At 51.9% G+C, this 20,156-nt stretch overlaps 2 protein-coding genes across 5 annotated transcripts; both read left to right on the top strand.

The window, feature by feature from the left end:
• Window positions 1-63: 63 nt before the first annotated feature.
• Window positions 64-2,831, top strand: LOC310677271 (zinc finger protein 511-like). The gene is made up of 6 exons (XM_083439963.1): window positions 64-191; window positions 294-364; window positions 487-697; window positions 1,004-1,128; window positions 1,612-1,809; window positions 2,479-2,831. The coding sequence occupies exons 1-6, from the start codon at window positions 99-101 to the stop codon at window positions 2,546-2,548; spliced, it is 768 nt and encodes a 255-aa protein (XP_083296089.1). The 5' UTR covers window positions 64-98; the 3' UTR covers window positions 2,549-2,831.
• Window positions 2,832-3,916: 1,085 nt separating this feature from the next.
• On the top strand, window positions 3,917-12,859 carry CYB561 (cytochrome b561). 4 transcript variants are annotated; one of them, XM_083439977.1, is made up of 6 exons: window positions 3,917-3,977; window positions 8,613-8,843; window positions 9,337-9,435; window positions 9,923-10,026; window positions 10,947-11,104; window positions 11,533-12,859. In XM_083439977.1, the coding sequence occupies exons 2-6, from the start codon at window positions 8,636-8,638 to the stop codon at window positions 11,726-11,728; spliced, it is 765 nt and encodes a 254-aa protein (XP_083296103.1). In that variant the 5' UTR covers window positions 3,917-3,977; window positions 8,613-8,635; the 3' UTR covers window positions 11,729-12,859. The 4 variants fall into 4 exon arrangements, with proteins under 4 accessions (XP_083296103.1, XP_083296104.1, XP_083296102.1 ...); XM_083439978.1 differs by lacking the exon at window positions 3,917-3,977 and adding an exon at window positions 4,341-4,472; XM_083439976.1 differs by lacking the exon at window positions 3,917-3,977 and adding an exon at window positions 4,685-4,836.
• Window positions 12,860-20,156: the final 7,297 nt, after the last annotated feature.

Below are 20,156 nucleotides of genomic sequence, written 5' to 3'. Positions count from 1 at the left end.
CCCGGCAACGGGGCACCGGAAGCGCCGCGGAGGGAGAGGAAGCGGAAGCGGAAGCGGGAGACCCGCCTCTTCCGGCAGCGGGCGAGGAAAGCGGGAGGATGCGGGACGAGGAAGGCGAGCGTGACGGCGGAGGCCCCTTCCGCTTCCGCCCGGCCAGGCTCCGCTTCCCCGCGCAGCACCCCTTCTTCGAGGCAGGCGGGCGGGCGGGCGGGCTGGGGGGGGGGGAGAGGGGAGCCCTGGGAGGGGGCCCTCCCGGAAGTGGCGTCATCCGGGTCTTTCTTCCTTCCTCTTAGGACGGCGACGTCCAGCGGCATCTCCGCCTCCAGGATGCGCAGCCCAGCGCCCCCCCCGGAGGGGCCTCCCGGTGAGCTTCGCCCGCGGGCGCCCTCGGGGGAACCCCGGCGCCCCTTCTCCCCTCCCTGCGGGGCGGGTCTGGATGGCCTTTGTGTGCCCCTTCCGACCCCCCCTCCCCCGTGTCTCCCGCAGGCCCCCCGCCGCCGCCGCCTTCTCGTGCCCGGCCGTGGGCTGCGCGCAGGTCTTCGACTCCCTGGCCAGCTGCGAGCACCACTACGGCCTCCTTCACCGCAGCGCCTGCTCCGCCTGCCAGCGCGCCTTCCCCTCGGCGCACCTGCTGCACCTGCACCTGCTGGAGTGGCACGACGCCCTCTTCGGGGTCATGGCGGAGAAGCGCAGCCTGGTGAGAGCTGGAGGCCCCTGGAAGGCAAGGCAGCCCTGGCGGCCCACATCCTCCCGCCTGCTCCATGAAGTGGCTTCTAGTCCATATAATAGACCATTGCACCAGTAGCCAGCTTCTTCTTCATATTGTAATAATTTTATTATTTGTATCTTGTCCGCCTGACTGTATTGCCCCAGCCACCCTGGGCTGCTTCCAACAAAATATAAAAACGCAGTAAGACATCAGAGATTTTTTTTAAAAGCCCACCTCCGTTTGAGTGGTTGGGACCCCAAATTCTGACCAGCCCCCTCTTGCCCCCTTTTCTAGTACCAATGCCTGGTTGAGAGCTGTCCGGAGAAGTTCAAGAACAGCAAAGAGCGCAAGGAGCACTTGGTCCGAGTTCACTGCTACCCATCGGACTTCCGCTTTGATAAACCCGTGAAGGCAAAGAGGTAAGTACTTGGGTGTGGGTAACGGGGGGGGGGGGGGGCAGACATGCTCACTGTTCAGCAGACTGGCTTCGGACATGGAGCGGGGGGGGGGGGAGCAGACAAATCTTCTAGACAAATCTAGTACTGTTTGGCTTTCTTTGGAATCCTGCCTGTTTCGCCCAGGAGCCAAGGTAGGTGAGGCTGAGAGGAAGTGCCTGGCCCCAAAGCCACTTGGTGAGCCTCATGGGTGGGGAGGGATTTAGATCCTCTTCTAAAAAGTCTTTGCCTGCCACTGTGACTGCTGCACCACCCAGGCTCCTGCCTGCATGTTGCAGGAAGAAAAGCAAGGCTGGGGGGAGAAGAAGCTGACAAGGGAGAAGGGCCAGGACTCACAGACAGCCTCCATGTGGTGAGAGAAACGGGGGTGGTGGCAGCAGCAAGGTCCTCATGCCTTGTCATAAAAAGTTTGCAAGGCTTTTGCTCTGGGCTGTGTTTTTGCGCCAGCACAAAGGCAGCGAGATCTCCCTCCAGAGAGAGTGCCTTCCTGATGGATGTGTGGGAGGGAGAAGACGGCAGGGAGCCGGCAGCGGACGATGCCATGGAAGTCGGCCCCAGCGAGAGCACAGAGGAGAAGCCGCCCCAGCCTGGGGCAGAGGACACGCCAGCCTTTCCGCCACCTGAGAGGCGGCTCTACAGGTCCAGGTCGGTGCCTCTCTTGGAGCGGCTGTCCTCGTCTTAGCACCTGCTTGTTCTTTGTGTGTGGAGAATGATGTCAACGCTTGCTTCTTCAGTCAGCCACAAACTAAAAAGGGTCACTAAACCTCCAAGAGAAAATAGGTATCTCATCTTAAAATCCTGCCCCAAATCTTTTAGAATGGCTGGAAGCTGCATGAATGGCATTGTGTGAGTGAAACTCAGGGCGATTTGGCACTACTAACTAATATTGTTGTTTATATTAAAATTATATCCCCTTTCCTCCTGAAGAAGCACAGGGTAGTAACGTCTTGAAATGTGTAAGTCTGGCCTCTGGAATAAGTCAGAAAGAGCTGTTCTGCTTTTGGAATATTGTTTGCATGTATATTTTTTTACTAATCAAATGACAACGCTTCATGCACTTGTGGTAACATGAGCTCAATATGGAGGTACCAAAAATGAGTTAAAATAAGGAACTACACCCATACAGGAAAGCGTAACAAATTTCAATAGATTTCAGGGCCTTCTGTAGTCACACAAGTTATCTTAAATGGCAGCGCTCGCATATGGCATTTGGAAACCTGAGAAGCCTCAGCCAAGCCTCTGATCCACCCAGAGCCCTTTTTACTGCTGGCCATGAGGACACTGAAAGCTCTCTTGCTGTTCCTTCTCTTCCAGTGTCCCACACACTGTTTGCTTTGGACAAGGGGCAAAGCGCAGCTTCCAAGGCAGAAAAAAGAAGGCCTGAGGGACCAAAGAGGAACTTCAGGAAGTGGCAGAGTGAAGAAAGACTTTTGCAAAGCCCAGGCGGCCTTTCCTCGGGCAGAGGAGCTGGTTTACCCTTCAGCAGAGGCAAAGTGGGCTCTGGTGTAGGGAGGTGTGCCTGCCCTACCCGGCAGAGACAGTGAACTGGGTCCTTCTCCAACTGGGAGCTGCTCCTGCAGGCCAGGAGTCCCCAGGACCAGAGTTGCGTGCAGAGGGTGAAAATCGTTTCTGTATTTTTGAAAATAAAATGCTTGGTGTTTACAGAATCCTGTATGTTGAAAAGAGCAGCTGGTTGATTAAGCCACAGGAGGCAAATGGAGGGTCATCTCTCTCTGAACAAAATGCACAAAATACACAATCTGCATCTAAACATAATCTGTTCCTATGTTGCAAGAAATGTCCTATCTTCTCTCCATTAATCAAAAAGGGGCCAAAGTATTATCTTTCCAGTCAATATCAGTCTTTTGGCAGAAGTAGGGCACAAAGAGTCCATCTAGATTGACCAGCTGCCAAGCTTCATATAATTGACATGACATTTAGGATAATGCCATCATCTGACAATTTTATTTCTCCCCAAATATAGTATTTATACATCCTAAGACTTTAATCCAAAAATTCATAAACGTCAGACATTGCTTAAACTTATGTTTCAAAGAAGCATTTTCCTAATTACATCTTCTGCAACATGTTGTGAATAGTCCCTTTCTGTACAAAAATACCAGTCCAATTCTAAATATTATCTTTTGTTGCCCAAGACGTAGTTTATAATCTAAAAAACATTTGCTATGGAAGCTAAGACATTATTATGTTTCTTAGTGGCTTTATACAAAGAAAATCTCAAAGCAACTTAACAATACACTGTATAAAATAGAACTGGATAAAACCAGTTAAAAATCCTGGTGGAGGGAGACCCCTAACATATCTATGAAACATTTAAATCATCAGTAGGTGCTGGTGGTTCTATACAAAAATGTATTGCGGTGGCCTGTCTTAAAAGGACTGTTTCCAAGAGACCTAAAAAGCTGCAGGGAGTTCCACAGGCATCCTTCTCCTTCCTGTGGGGCCACCAGCAGCTTGTTGAGTTTCTCAACCAGGGAATCCGCCCCCCCAGCGCAGCTAGGTGCAGTCGGCAGGGGGACCCCCTCATCCGGGGAGGGGGCTTATCTGCCCCCCCCCGGAGCTGGCGCTTCTTTACTTGGGGCTCAGGGCAGCCCCCCGCCCCGGCCTGCGCCCCTGCACCTGCTCGGACTGGAGGGGCAGGGAGGGGTCCCTTGGCTGCAGCCCCTCTTCCTCCTTCGCCCCGCAGCTCCCCCCGTTTCCATGGCGACGGGGTGGGGGTGGGGAGGGAGCCCGGCCGGGAGGAGGAGGCGGACGCCGCGCAGCAGCAGCGACTGGGACGGAGGCGCCGCCAGGTGAGGGGGGGGGGAGGAGAGGGGCGCCTCCCTGGAGCGCCAAGGGCCCCCCCCCCGCATCTCCCCGATCTGGGCGGGGGGGGGGAGTGGGATGGGCAACCTCGCCTTCCCCCGCGGGCGACCCAGAGTTCTCTCCCCCCCCCCCGGCCGGGATGGGCTTCCGTCTGCCCCCATAGGACCCCCCTCGCGGCCCTTCTTTGTCCCTCCGCCCCCCTCCTGATCCTTCTCGAGACGAGGCTTCTGCAAGGAGGCGCCCTCGCAGAAGGAGCAGGGGCGCTTCCAAGGCTGCCCCCCCCCGGCTTACCCCTCTTTGGAAGCAAGGGGGACTGCACTGCGGGGGGGGGGTGACTAGGTGCCCCGGGGTCCCCTCCAGCCCCGGCCATTCTTGGGTCCTGGAGGCATCGCAGGAAGCCGGGGGCCCCGCCCGGCCACCTCCCGCGGGGCTGCTCTGCCTTCGTCCTTCTCTGGCTTCCTGCCTGGGCGAGAACAGGAAAGGTGAGTCATGTTAGCTGAAGGTGGCTCCGTCCAGTCCCGTGTCCCCCCCCCCGCCCTTCTCCGAGGAATCGGACCATCCCGCCCGCCCCCGGCAAGAGGGTCCGCCGGCTGAGAGCAGGAGGCGGCGGGGGGCGGGCAGGTGAGGGCCCCCAGTCTGGGCGCGCCAGGGGCGGAGGTGGCTGCTGGGCACCGGGGGGCGGGCGGGCGGGAGGGAGGGAGGTCCAGGCTCTGCCCGGAGGAGGAGGAGGAGGAGGAAACGGGAGCCTCGTCTCTCCGCTGCGCAAGGAGCTCTGGAGCGGCCGGCAGACGCGCCTCCTTTGGGGCTCAGGACGCGGAGCAGAGATCGCAGCAGCAGCAGCAGCAGGTGGGTCTTGGCCGGGCTGAGCGCTGCCTGCCGGGGCTGGACTGCGCGGCGAAGGAGGCAGCGCTGGGGGTGGTGAAGAGGGGGCACCGAGGAGGGAAGAGCCAGGCCCAGCCTGCTTTGGCCCCTCAGAACCTGGGTCGCGTGGGCTTCCGCCAGGTGGACGGAGGATTTCTTTGGCTCTGCTGACTGCCAGGGGCTCCCAAGGAAGCAGATGCCTCTTTTGCAGAACTGGGTGGCAAGGGCAGGTCTGCCAGCCACTTCCGAGTGGATCCTGCTTGGCAGAGTTCAGCCAAACAGGTGGAGGGGCCTGTAGGCAAGATGCCTTTAATGGTGTTTTTTTAGTATAACGTGGAACCTATAATATTTATTTATTTGCAGAATTTGTTGAAATTTTCAAGTCAGTGCTGGGGGTTTTGTGCAAGAGAAGTCTAGAATGTGTGTGTGTGGGGGGGTTATCTCTCTGCTGTGACTTGGGGGGCAATTTGTATGAAAATAGCTTACATATATTTTTGCCGAGCCCCCCACTTTTCTTTCTTGTTGGTATTGTCTGCATTTGGGCCTTCAATATTTCTCCTTTTAGAAACTCCCATCCACCTTGGACTCCCTTCTCTTTGACGGTGGGATCACACCCAGTAGCTCCTTAAGCTATATGAAGTTGGCCTTTTTGAAGTCCAGAGTCTGTGTCCGACTCCCCTTTCATTTCCCCTTTCCTCTGTATCCTGAAACCCAGGAGAAGAGGATCACTTCCTCCCAAGTTTCAGAGTTTCCAAGTGCTTCCACTTCATCGATCAGCTCCTCCCTATTAGTGAGGACCAGATCCAATATAGATGATCCCCTTGTTGGTTCTTCCACCTTCTGGGAAACGAAATGGTCAGCAAGGCAAGGGAGGAATTTGTCAGGCCTTACACACTTGGACCAGAAGATGATGCCCAGGGTCCCTTTCAACTCTACAATGGCACAGGGGGAAGGGACTTGGGGTGTATGAAAGTTGGTTTGAGGTTTTGCTTTTTGCTTTTTTGTCCCTTAGCAGCAACTGGTAACTCCATTCTGTTACCCCCCCCCCCCCGGCACTGTGATTGGGAGTAGGAAGGAGAGCCTGGCAAAGGTGCTCCGTGATTAGAGGCTGGTGCTGTCAGTCACCTGCTCCCCTCCTGCCATGGCACATCCCTTACATGGCAAGCTTCACGAGACAGGCAGTGTGGGCCTGGCATGGAGGGGGGGGGGGCGTGCAATGCTGCCTTATACTGAGTGGGACCCATTGCTGCATCTCCTTCAGTACTGTCTGCACTGACTGGCAGCAGTGGCTCTCCAGGATTTCAGGCAAGGAGTCTCTCCCCAGCCTTGCCTGGAGATGCCAATGACTTTCTGCATGCCAAGCAGCTGTTCTACCACAGACCAAGTTATGGAGAGCAGGGCGGAAAGTGCAGCCCCTCCCCCTGGCAAGTCAGCACAGCCTAAAGGAATCCCCTGCCTTGCGCCTCTCCCTAGGGAGGCCTGTTCTGCAGCCAGATGTTTTCATCTGTTTTAATGGTAGCTCCTGCTCTTTGCTGTTGTGGAGCAGCAGACTCCAAAGTGCTCGGGGGGGCCAGAGGGGGATCTGGTTGGGGAGCAGGATGTTCCCAACAGAAGCCTGGATCCTGGAAGCTGAGGTGGGAGTGGGTGTCTTTATCACATTTACATCGATTCTTGGCCAGAGCTGCAGGCCTTATTAGATCAGCGCAGTTAAGTGGATTAAGTCAATTGGCTTAGCCCAGTCCTCCTCCCTGCTGCAAAGGCCAGCTGTGTGCTGTGCAACAGAACAGGCCCCTAGGGTACGTCCCTGGCAGAGGGGCAGGGAGATCCAGAGCCCAGCAACGCAGCTAGGGGACAACTCACCAGGCTCCTCAGAGGCATTGCAGGCTCTGCTTCTCCACCAGCAAATGGTGGTGCTGAGGTTTTGCCCATAAAGGTAAAGGACCCTTGGACGATTAAGTCCAGTCAAAGGCGACTATGGGGTTGTGACGCTCATCTCGCTTTCAGGCCGAGGGAGCCGCTTTTTGTCCATAGACAGCTTTTCGGATCATGTGGCTAGCAGGACTAAACCGCTTCTGGTGCAATCAGACATCATGACAGAAACCAGAGCACACAGAAACGTCATTTAGCTTCCCGTCACAGCGGTATCTATTTATCTACTTGCACTGGCATGCTTTCGAACTGCTAGGTTGGCAGGAGCTGGGAAACGGCCACAGGAACTCATTCCATTGCGGGGATTTGAACTGCCGACCTTCTGATCAGCAAACCCAAGAGGCTCAGTGGTTTAGTCCTGGTTCTGCCCATAAACACATCTAGGCTCCCTCCTGCCCTATCTTTGGGTGGAGGCTCAGTAGAAGAGAGAAGCTGGAAGGCAGCCTGCAGGTGGTGGGGGGCGGTCAGACTTTGCATTTCCCTTTCCCAAGAGCAGAGGCTCTTGCTTGGATTGGGAACTCCCAGTGCAGAGAGGACACCATCATTGTTGGTTGTGGCTCAATGAAGGCATTTTTGTTTTTTCCTGGGGCCTGTGTTTGTTTTAAAGTGGAGGATGTTTGCAAACCTTTCTGCTGTGTTGGGTCAAAATGCAGAGAAGGACCTGAAGATGCAGGTGTGGAACAAGCATTTGGGGTGAGGGACTCCTGGGAGGAGTTTGGCCAGAGTGGCCTTCCCCAACATGGTGCTTCATGCCTGCTCAGATGTTCTGAACTCTCCAGGTCCCATCAGGTACCCCAAAACATTGCTGTATGAAGCCGAGGAGGATGGGAGTTGTAGCTCCCAGTTGCAGAAGGTGGAGGAGCCTCAGACTCTTGCCCCACAGCTTCAGCTTGGGCTCTCTGTCCCAGGGCCAAGTGGGGCCATGCCAGCTTCCTCTTCTCCCTGATCCTTATAGAGCCACGAAATGGTGAAGGAGAAACCCAGAGGAGGGCAACCAAAATGGTCAAAGGCCTGGAAACGATGCCTTATGAGGAACGGCTAAGGGAGCTGGGCATGTTTAGCCTGGAGAAGAGGATGTTAAGGGGTAATATGACAGCCATGTTCAAATATATAAAAGGATGTCACATAAAGGAGGGAGAAAGTTTGTTTTCTGCTGCTCCAGAGAAGCGGACACGGAGCAATGGATCCAAACTACAAGAAAGAATATTCCACCTAAACATTAGGAAGAACTTCCTGACAGTAATAGCTGTTTGACAGTGGAATTTGCTGCCCAGGAGTGTGGTGGAGTCTCCTTCTTTGGAGGTCTTTAAGCAGAGGCTTGACAACCATATGTCAGGAGTGCTCTGATGGTGTTTCCTGCTTGGCAGAGGGTTGGACTCGATGACCCTTGTGGCCTCTTCCAACTCTATGATTCTAAGATTCTAAACCCCACGCAGCCTAGCCCAGCGTCTTATATGAAAAGTATTCATAGAGCACCCTTCGTGCAAAATTCCAGAGCAGTGTGTAGCAAGCTTTACAAAAGAGATAAAATATCACTTTAAAACAATGCAGACAGATAATTAAGAATCACAACGGGCTCCACTGGAAGTCCAGCGAGATCTTGAGGGCCACCTTTGGCTCATAGAGAACTGGTCCCCCCTCTGGGCCTTCTTTGGCCACTGGAATTAACAGAAGATCTGGTGACGGGTGCAGCTACTCCAAGGTGCTGCTGCCAAGTGGGACAAGGAGGGGTGCAGGTCTCCCCCAAATTCCAGTTCCCCCGAGATTTCCAGAGGCAGCCCCTGCCCTCCCTGGGTCTACCTGCTGACAGCTGTGCTCCTCTTGTTTGGCAGCCCCGGGCTCTGCTGAGCACAGCATGGAGGATTCTCCGGCCAGGAGCGCCAGTCCATCTGGCCTCACCTACGCCGTGGCTGCTTCACAGGTGGTGGGCCTGGCCGTGATCACCCTGACGGGGGCCTGGATGGGCCAATACCGGGGCGGCATTGCCTGGGATGGATCCAAGCTGCAGTTCAATGCCCACCCACTGTGCATGGTCATTGGGATGGTCTTCCTCCAAGGAGACGGTAAGGAAGCGGTGGGTGGGGGGCCTTTTGAGAACTGCCTTCCAAGGGAGACAACTGGGAGCTGCTTATTTCAAACCCCTCCCCTTGCTGTAACTGCATTCACAATTTAGGAGAGGGGGCAGAACAGGATGTGCCACCCCACCCCCCTGTCCCAAAGGAGGCAGAAGCACATCTTGCACTGCCCAGCCAAGGGTCCACAAACTGTGTCTGCGCATGGTCATTCAGCCACATGATTAAGGCAGATGCTCCAGTAGATTATCTTGCACTCTGTTATTCAAATCCCAGACTTTTGAGGGACCCTCAAACCTTTTCAATTATTTGTTTTTTAAAAATATATTTATGAATTTATAAGTGTACAAAATACAGAACTGAAGAACACTACTTGTGGGGTCTGAGCGGAGCAGTTCCTGGCCAGGGGAGCAAGAGCCAAGCCCCCCTCTCAGCCAGCCCCACACCTCATTGCCCCTCTCCCCTCCCTGTTGTACTCTTGCAGCCCTCCTGGTATATCGGGTCTTCCGGCATGAGAGCAAGCGCTCTACCAAAATCCTCCACGGACTGCTCCACGCCCTGGCGCTGGTCATTGCACTGGTTGGTGAGTCCTGGGGGGGGGGGGCAGCTGGAATAATCTGCCCCATTTGCTTGAGCCTCAACCTCCTGCCTGCTTTCTCAGAAGCCCCTCTGAGGGGCAGCAGGCTCAAGGGGGTGGTCAGAGGCTTCCCTGAGTCTCAGGGTCAACCCACAGCTCCTCTGAGTTCTCCAACAAGCTGGAGGAAGTGGGCATGTTTTGGGCCTCCTCTCCCATAAAAACATAAGGCTGGGGTGGACGAGGCCGTAGGTGGCTTACTGTGTTCCTCACATGTGGATTGGAATACAGCTAGCAGGGCTCCCCCAGACAGACAGACAGTCTCCACCGCCTGCCATTTCCACCCATGTGCTTCTTCCCAGGCAAGTTGGACATGCCCATCTCCCCATCCCTCGTCCCTCATGCTAAGTGGGGTCCCACTCTGGTGCAGTTTTGTCTGAGGGTTGGGATGGTGGGGAAAGGCAGGGGGTCACCTGAGGCCTCTCCCTCCCTCCAGGTCTGATAGCCGTGTTCCAATTCCACAAGAAGCAGAGCATCCCGGACATGTACAGCCTGCACAGCTGGTGTGGCATCCTGGCCTTTGGCTTCTACTTTGTGCAGGTGAGGCAAAAGCAGAGCGGGAGGAAGAAAGGGGGCTGGTGTCTGCCTGGCCTCCTTCCAAAGCAGGTCTGTGCCCAGAGAGCAGCGAGGGAGAAATGCACAAGGGGCAGGAAATCAGAGCAAGAGAAAGGAAGAAACTCTGGCTGCTGATTCCCCTGTTGAAACGGCATCTGGGGCTCCCCAGATTCCTCAGCAACCTTGGAGGGGGGCTTGAGCTGTCCAGGGGTCTGTCTGGACACAACACATCTTTCTCAAGGGGGGGGGGGGCTTTGATTCCAGGCGCTGGATGGGGGAATCTCTGGGAGGTCTCCATCTGCACCGCAGAAACAACACGGGGCTCTTGACACTGTCTGCTTGGGGAGCTGGGTCTTGGCTCCCAGGATCCTCATCTTTTCCCAGAGCACAGCTGATCTGCATTGCTGGGAGCCCTTCCTGCGCCCACCTTCCTCCTGGGTGGGAGTGGGGGTCACTTGCAGTGGCACCACATACAATCTTAAGAGTTGGAAGGGACCCCCCAGGGTCATGTAGTCCAGCCCCCTGCAATGCAGGAATCTCAGCTAAAGCATCCATGACAGAGGGCCATCCAGGCTCTGCTTAAAAACCTCCAAGGAAGGAGGCTGCTGCTCTGAATTGCCTTTGAGCCAGCCCTTGTGCCCCCCCTCCTCAGTCATGGCTTCCTGGGATCAGAAGGAGGCCATGGGGGTGGATTATTGGAAGGGAGACCTTTTGCCCCTCATCCTGGGGCACCACCCGCCTCTCACCAGAACTTAAAGGCGGTGGCAGCAAGGGAGTTTGCAGGGTTTGAGGGCTGGCTCCTCTTTGCCTCCTGATTATTTAGTCCATTCTGGGGGTGGGATGGGCTCCATGGGAGGTGGGCTGCTGTCTCGTGACTTTGGGGTTCTGCCTCCCTTCCTCCTTAGTGGCTGCTGGGCTGGAGCTTCTTCCTCTTCCCCGGAGCCTCCTTTTCGCTCCGCAGCAGATACAAACCGCAGCATGTCTTCTTTGGGGCTGCCCTCCTCATCCTTTCTGTCGCCACTGCCCTGCTGGGGATCCTGGAGGTGCTGCTCTTCAACATCAAGTGAGTGGCCCCCACTTTGTGGAAGTGTTTCTGTTTTAACTTACAACCTGATGCCTCTGTCTCTGCTCGGCTTCCTTCTGATAAATCCAGAATTCTGGGCTGCAAAGTGAGGGATGGAGCAGAAATGACTGCCTAGGAGGGGTGTTCGTAAACAGCTTTTTGCAGTTTACGTGGCTAATATATTCTCAAATCAACATCCTGCAAAATGGCAGCAGTGCGGGGCTTGGAACTGAGTGCCGTCTCCATTGCCTCCTCTGGCCTGGAAGGCAGAATGAGATTCTGAACATGTCTGGTCAGCAGACGAGTTGCCGAAAGCCTTGAGCTGCCTTTTTCTTAAATGAATGAATGAATGAATTAGAAATTGGGGGGTGGGGGTGGGGTGGAGATAAAGTGCTTGTGCTAATGTCAACCTTTCTGTTCTTGCTCAGGGAGACTTACAGCTCCTTTGCCCCAGAGGGTGTCCTTGCCAACACCTTGGGCCTCCTCCTGGTGGCTTTTGGGGCCATTGTGGGCTACATCTTGACACGGGAGGAGTGGCAAAGGCCCCCTTTGGCTGAGGAGATGGCCCTGTCCATGGATTTCAAGACCCTCACGGAAGAGGGCAGCCCAACAAGCCCCCAATGATGGCCGCCATCACTGCCTGCCTGTGTCTCCATGTGGTGTCTCTTGCTTGTCGTGCAACATGGTGGCTGCCACCTTTCCTGCTGGGCCACGTGTCAGCAAGCCCTCTCCAGAGGACTCTTTGCCATCCCTTTTCCTTAAGTGGCCATTGCAAGGGTCTCGTTCTGAGCAGGGGTCTCCTGCCCCTGTTCTGCCCTCAGGGGGTTAGTGCCTTGGTCACTCCTGTGATCTGGGGTGTTGTGCCACATTCCCTGTGAAGAGGGGATTTAACAGGGACTTCCAGTTTCTGCTCTGTAAGCGGCTCCTCTCTTCCTGCTCAGTGTTCATTAATGGCAGCAGGACAAGGAGTCCCCTGGGGCCATTCCCAGAAGGGGGGCTGACAGCACTCACAAAAAGGGTTCAGGGGTGTTGGGAGGGCAGCTGCAGATTCTGTGCAGCTGGAGGCTGTGACTTCTTGCAGAGCTGCATCAGTAAAAAACAAAATTCTGAAGGCTTTAGACATACACACCTTCCTTCCATTAATTGTCCAAAAGATTTAAGCAAGCATGAATATTTGTAGAGTTTCTCCTGTTTACACAGTGATTATCAGGCATAACAACTGGGAGGCTGAGGCAAGAATGTTGCTTGTGCAATTCTGTCTCCTCTTTCTCTACCAGCAGATATTTGATTGAAATGTTTGTTTTTTCCAACTCCAGAAAGCCCTAAAGTTGACAGTCTCTCACTTATCCTGTTTTCTGGGGTTTGGATGCAGGCATTTCCTCTGACGCAAACTGCTCTGGGAGATCTCTGTGGGACCTGGATGTTTAATCTCTCCTAATGGCTCAACTATATAAGAAAGATTATACAATACTGTGGTTTGCAAAATCTTTGTAAGAAAAAGGTGGGACGTTACCCTATGGAAGTATTTGAATTGAATGCATCAGGTGTAATCGTGGGGTTGTATAAGAATTACTTAGCTAAGGATGAGGACCACTATGAGCACTCAATAGGCACTATGACAATACTGATCTTAAGTGTGAAATTATTTATTTTCCTGGGGACTCCTTGCCTTAATACAAATACACTCTCTTGTGTACTGACCAGTATATATTGTGTTTGGTGGTTGAGATGAACTTCAATAAATATTTGCAGCAAGTTCTTGAATTATTTGAAGTTGAATTGTCAGTGAAATCTCAGCAGGGCCCTTTAGGACTGGATCTTGGCTGCTGGTCAAGCTACACTCATGAAGCTACTTAGTCCTGCTTAGCTCTTTCAAGACTAGGTCCCAAATCAAGCCCAGAACTGTTCCACAAACCAGAGGCCCAGCCATTTTAGCATCTTTGTTGTATTCTGCCTAGGGCAGCTGCTCTTTCTGGATTTGAAGGCAATAAAAATGCTTGGGGTGACGACCACACATTACTCATACCCAGCAAGAATGAAGCACAACATATCTGCGTAGCCAACCTGCAGAATGTATTATGTGTAATGCACAGTTCTAGCCTGCATACCGCATGTTAAAGCACAAAGACTAACAGGGTAATGCTCAGCACCACAGTTCGAGTGCCCTAGTGCCATCAGTGCCACCGGTGTGTTCAGCCCCAACTTATAGGATGCCAGGCAAAGCAAGAAGCCCGGTTCCTAGATTGGGCTTCTATATTAAGGCATGGAACAGCACATTAATAGCAAAGTATCCGGCTTCCAGGCTAGACCTTACTGTAGTTCAGAACCTTGGACAGCAATGGACGTGGCCCCTCGGAGTCAGCCTGCAGCATCTCCAGCAGCCCTGGGCCTTGCTTTGCTTCTGGGTTGCGGAATGTCTTTCCCTTCCGTCTGGTTCCCTGACTCCTGCTCAGACAGTGTCGCACTGTCAGGAAAGGGGAATGTTAGTTACACTGTGGTTATAAAGCATGAGGTACCGTATTTACTTGAGTCTAATGTGCCATCGAATCTAATGCGCACCTCAATTTTTAGAACCTTGAAACCAAAAAAAGGATTTGCTGGCAAATGTAAATGTGTCATCGAGTCTAATACACACCTAATATTCACAACGTGATTTGGCCAAAAAAGGTGTGCATTAGATTCGAGTAAATATGGTAATTAGGGCATATTCAATGTGGTGTGATAATTGAGATTTGAACACAAAAGTCAGATAAACAGGTATTGTTTTGCTTTGTTAAGAGACATGGAAGAATGGAGTTAGTAAGGGATGTATAATGTAACAAGTGTTTTGGGTAAAGCCACATTTTCCCAATGCACATAGGGCTTCGCCATCATTCCCATGTCTCTCATTGCCCTTTGTGGCTGAAGTTAATTGCACTGAATATGCTAGAACATGCTGACTACCAAACTGATGGGCCACTGTCCTTACCCAAAGGAAAACCAAAGACAGCAGGCTAGGGCACCCTATATTGTGAACTGCTTTGTGATCTTTGGGTGAAGGGCAGAAAACAAATTAAAAAACAAAACAATGTAAAGTAAAGCAAAATAAATAAAACAAAGGAGGCTCTTGTCCTGCCTGCTGACTGCTCATAGCCATGTGACCTAAGCATCAGCTGCCATGCAGGCTCTTTCTGGTGCTGCGGACGGTGCGCCATGAGTCCCCCCCCCCCACTCCTCTAGTACTTTCTTTAGGAAGGGGACCTCACTCTTTGTGGAAGCCAGCTCCATATATTTGCTCTGGAGCTGCTGCTGTAGACTTTCCCCACCTGTTTCAGGTGGCCCTCTACCTTGCTGAAGGTAAGTGCTCTAGAGGAACCGGCAAGGATACAAGAGGGTAAGCAGGAGGCAGAAGAGCCACTGGACTATCGAAGTCAAACAACGTGGGATGCTCAGGTGTTCCATTCCTCTCCCACTCCCTCCCTTCATCAATTCTCTTATTCTTTCTCTTTATTCTTCTTCCTTCCTTTCTTGGCTGAAACTTCTAGCAGAAGTTGAGCAGTGGGCAATAGTGGAGGGGGCAGTTTCTTAACAATTTTGCTTCCATTTTTTTTGCTACAAATCCACCCCAAGCTGCATCTCCTACTGACAGGAAAAAGATAATGAGTACAGTTAAATTGTCATTGCTTTAAAACCTGTTGAGTTGTGTGAATATATCATGGTGTGATCCATGACATAAGTCCAGAGGCTTAAGCAGTTGGGAATACATCACTGTGTGATCTATGACATCAATTTAGCTTCTTAAGCAAGAAACCAGAAAATCTTAGCTTTCTTTTTTTAGAGTGTTGATAAAGTCCTTATGCTTTAAAAGAACACGATTGCTCTTACAAGTCTGATTCATGGGGCTCAGATATAATTGTACAGATTTTCAATTTTTCTCCCCTTGAGTTCATAAATTCTGAGCTTAAACTTACAAACACATATTTCAATGCACTGAAATTGGGGGCAGGGTGAGGTAACAAACTTTGGTTCACATAGATCAAAGCTCAGATACCCTGAGTTTAACTACATTGTACTAAACTTTGATTTTGTGTACCAAAAATGAATGCATTCTCAGATGGCACTTTTCATTCCACCAGCATTGTTATGCTTATGTGAAGTGGGATCTTGTAGCGCAACGCCTAGAAGGCCTGAATGCAGTAGTCTTAGGAATACTCCCCTCGGGGACTTGGAGAAGATGCAGAGTTTGTTTGCTGCCAGGCTTGAGGCGGAAATGCTACACACTTCACCTGGGAGTAAGCCCCACTGAACTCAGTGAGGTTGGCTCTTAGGAGAGATGCATGAGATGGTACTGTAAGTTCAGTGTCTATTCTTGCTTACATTTCTTTGATAAACTCAGATGCAACATGCCTATAATATTATTAGGCACTGAATTTGTATTCTCAGCTTGAATTCTGTGTGTCCCTATCACAGAAGCAGGGTATTTAAAAGAAATCTCATCCAGTGATTTTTTTAAATGTATGGATTCTCCCTGAATTAAGATGCCATTACTGGAGGCCTGTTCAAGGAGTGCTCCTCTGGTGTGTACTGAAAGCCAGAGCCACGGCACCGATGCCCAGAAGGATCTCTGGCCACAATCCAGACGGGACCTTTGGTTCCTCAGAAGGACTGAGTTGCATCGGAGCTACACCCACCTTGCCAGAAAGGGCACAAGCAGGGCAGGCAGGCAGCTGGTGAAGGGCCAAATTCCCCAGGCCATGTTGGTTGCGGAAGACGTGTGAGCCGGCCATGACCCAAGGCAGCCTCTCCTCCCAGACACACACGGGGACGGAGCCGCTGCAAATGCCTTACAAGCACTTCCTATGAGATAGGAATGTACCTACAGAATAAAGGATTTATTTCTGCCTAGATATTGCTTATTTATGCAGCCAAAGCCATTGCAAGGCAAGACACACAATTAAACTAAGAAGAATTTCACTGAGCATCATCCCCACAAACTTCTCATTAAAGGCGAAATGGCCCCCCTTTTGATAAATGCAAAGGGAGCCTGTGGCCGAATGGAAAGCGAGCGGAGGGCCCGGTGGGTCCGCCTGCGGAGAGATTTCAATCCCAGGCGAGCAAGGCACTTTCAGGCACTTGGCTCTTTCCCCCGCCGCCTCCAGCCACGACCGACGGGCAGCTCAGAGAGGCGTCTGACTGGGCAGGCGGCGTGGCGCAAGGAGGGGCCACATGTTGACAGGCAGGCGGAGCAGCCAACGCCGAGACCGAAAAGGCGAACGGGAGGGGAGGGAAGCCCAGAAGCGGCTCTCGCGCTGCCGCGCCCGAAGTTTCCCGCCCTTTACTTCGTTTCGCCTGAGGCGCCGGAAAGGGCGGGAAGGAGGCGGCGAGGAGCGCCAGGGCGGGGCGGCGGCGGCGGGTGTCCCTCCTCAGAGTTATCCCACAGAGGTCGAGGAGGGCCCGGGCCCCGAACAAGCGAGTCTCCGGCCCGCGCCCCGCCGAGGAGCTCGTATAAGCAAGCGCGGGGAGGCGAGGAGAGGAAGGCCGCGCTCCCAGCAGCCATGGACAGACTCCCGCGGAAGCCCGGAAGGAAAGACAGGAAGACATTCTGCCTGGTTCCTTCCAAGCCCGCAAGAGCTTTTGGCGCCTGGTCTGGCTTGTTTTGGCTGCCACAGGACTCCTCTCCTTGCCTCTCGGGTGCAGCAGCAGCATCAGATGGTGCCGTTTGAAGACCTGGACTCTGCCCTCTGCCCTGTGGGTCGGGCCCACTCGGGAACCCAGAAAGCGCCGGCCGTTGGCGGCCTCTCTCGCCTCGCCCAGGGCCCCTCACCCGCCCCAAATCTACCGCAACTCCTCTGTGGGGAGATAATGTCATGTTTCCCCTGTCAAGAGCAGAGATTTAGAAATAATCACCAGTATGAAAGTGCTTATGTCATTTGAGTAGGATTAGGCTGAAATAGAAACCATGGAGATGAGGAATTCTATCTCTCACAATCAAATTAAAGCGTTTCTGCCTTTTGTGAAATGCCAGGCTTCATTTGCCTTAATAGGTTGTGACAACTTTAGGCTTTGGTGAAATCCTCTTAGTAAGAATGTTAGGTGGCTTCTTTGTTCTCCACCCTGTAATCATGGAGCTAAGAACAAAGGTGACATCTGCTGCCTTTGTAGAAGCACTAATAGCGCCTCGTGCAAGTGTGGAATACTTTTAGCTTTTGCATAGTCATATCCGTTTCTCAATGTATGCAGCATGCAACTCTGGCTAACCTGAATTAAGAAAGAACAAGGATTACAGGGGGAAAAGATCCCAAAGTTTCAAGCAGTGTGATACCAAGGTTTTGTGACAAAATACTTGTGAAGTCAGGAGTCCTGCAAGGGGCATCCAGGCATATAGTGCTTACTCTTGAAGTGACCCACCTGCTGCAAATTTCATACAATACTCCAATGAAACATCAGGAACAACTACTGAGTAAGATCCCATGGTCAGAAATACTCAGAGAGAAGGGAGTCCAAGACTGATGGGAGTTTCCTTAAGATGAAATTTTGAAGGTCCAAATGCAGACATTTCCAACAAGAAAGAAAAGTGGGAGGCACCTAAGGAAACCGGTGTGGCTACATAAGGAGCTTACAGATGAACTGAGAGTTAAGAAGGGAATGTATAAGAAATAGAAGAATGGAGAAATCACAAAGGAGGAGTATACACTAGTAGCCAATAGATGTAGGGTGAATGTCAGGTGGGCTAAAGCTCAGTATGAGCTCAGGCTTGCAAGAGAGGTTAAAAATAATAATAAAGGTTTATTCAGCTATGCTCGAAGGAAGAGGAAGAACAATCAAGTGGTAGGTCATTTGCATGGAGAAGACAGAGCAATGCTCTTGGGTGACAGAGAGAAGGCGGAACTGCTTAACATATACTTTTTCTCTGTCTTCACACAAAAGGAATGCAATGACCAACCTAGTGACAAAAGAAATGATGCAAAAAAGGAGTTGTAGCTCATGAAAGGAAAGGAGGTAGTAAGGGGACATCTAGCTACTTTAAAGGAATTCAGATTTCCAGGGCCTGATGAGCTGCATCCAAGGGTACTAAAGGAGCTTGCAGGTGTAATCTCAGCCTTTGTGATCTTTGAGAATTCTTGGCGATTAGGTGAGGAGGTGGTCAAATGTCCCCATTTTCAAAAAGAGAAAAAGAAGACCCAGGTAACTACTGACTGGTGAGCATAACATCAATACCAGGAAAGGTCCTAGAACAGGTAATTCAACAGTCAATCTATGAGCACTTAGAAAAGGATGCTGTGATTACTAAGACCCAGCATGGGTTTCTCAAAAATATGACACGCCAGACCAATCTCAGTTCTTTTTTTGATGGACTTACAGGCTTGCTGGATCAGGGCAATGCTGTGGACATAGTGTATCTTGATTTCAGTAAGGCTTTTGATGAAGTCCCTCACGATGTTCTTGAGAGGAAGCTGGTAAAATGTGGGCTGGATGAGATAACTGTTAAGTGGATTTGTAGCTGGTTGACTTACTGAACCCAAAGAATACTCGTTAATGGTTCCTCATCATGCTGGAAAAAAAGTGAAAAGTGGAGTGCTGCAGGGTTCTGTTCTGGGCCCATTGTCTTTATAAATGACTTGGATGAAGGAATTGAGGGGATGCTCACCCAGTGACACCAGACCAGGAAGGATAGCTAATGCTACAGAAGACAGAATTGGGATTCAAGATGACTTTGACAGATTGGAGAAGACTGGGCCAAAACTAACAAAATGAATTTCAATAATAATAATAATAATAATAATAATTTATACCGTGCCCAACTGGCTGGGTTTCCCTAGCCACTCTGGGCGGCTTCCAACAAAATATTAAAATACGATAACTTCCCTAAACAGGGCTGCCGTCAGATGTCTTCTAAAAGTCTGTTAGTTGTTTTTCTCTTTGACATCTGGTGGGAGGGCATTCTACAGGGCAGGTGCCGCTACCGAGAAGGCCCTCTGCCTGGTTCCCTATAACTTGGCTCCATGCAGTGAGGGAACCGCCAGAAGACCCTCGGCGCTGGACCTCAGTGTCTGAGCAGAACGATGGAGGTGGAGATGCTCCTTCAGGTATACTGGACCGAGGCCATTTAGGGCTTTAAAGGTCAGCACCAACACTTTGAATTGTGAGCAGAAACGTACAGTAAGTCTTTCAAGACCAGTGTTATGTGGTCTTGGCAGCCACTCCCAGTCATCAGTCTAGCTGCTGCATTCTGGATTAGTTGTAGTTTCTGGGTCACCTTCAAAGGTAGCCCCACAGAGAACACATAGCAGTAGTCCAAGCGAGAGATAACTAGAGCATGCACCACTCTGGCGAGACAGTCTGCGGGCAGGTAGGGTCTCAGCCTGTGTACCAGATGGAGCTGATAAACAGCTGCCCTGGACACATAATTGACCTGCGCCTCCATGGACAGCTGTGAGTCCAAAATGACTTCCAAGCCGTGCAGCTGGTCCTTCAGGGTCACAGTTACCCCATTCAGGACCAGGGAGTCCTCCACACCCGCCCACCTCCTGTCCCCTGAAAACAGTACTTCTGTCTTGTCAGGATTCAACTTCAATCTGTTAGCTGCCATCCATCCTCCAACCACCTCCAGACACTCACTCAGGACCTTCACCGCCTTCACTGGTTCTGATTTGAAAGAGAGAGCTGGGTATCACCCGGATATTGATGAACACCCTGCTCAAGCCCCCTGATAATCTCTCCCAGTGGCTGCATGTAGATGTTGAAAAGCATGGGGGGGGGAGGACAGAACCTTGAGGCACCCCAAAAGTGAGAGCCCAGGGGTCTGAACACTCATCCCCCCCCCACTCTCTGAACACGGCCCAGGAGGAAGGAGTGGAACCACTGTATAACAGTGCCCCCAGCTCCTAGGGGGACAAATGGAAGCTTCTACACTTAGGAAGAACCAGATGTACAAATATAAGATGAGGGACACCTAGTTGCCAGTAGTACATGTGAAAATGATCTAGGGTGTCACAGAGTGAGCTGTCAGAAAAGCACACTGCTTAAAGTTGGAGTTAACTCTTTATTGTAAAGACACAATCTTCACAGATTT

Source organism: Podarcis tiliguerta (genome assembly GCF_965153285.1).
Source record: "Podarcis tiliguerta genome assembly, chromosome: 1".
Taxonomy (NCBI): Eukaryota; Metazoa; Chordata; class Lepidosauria; order Squamata; family Lacertidae; genus Podarcis; species Podarcis tiliguerta.
This window is presented reverse-complemented; position numbering and strand designations above follow the sequence as displayed.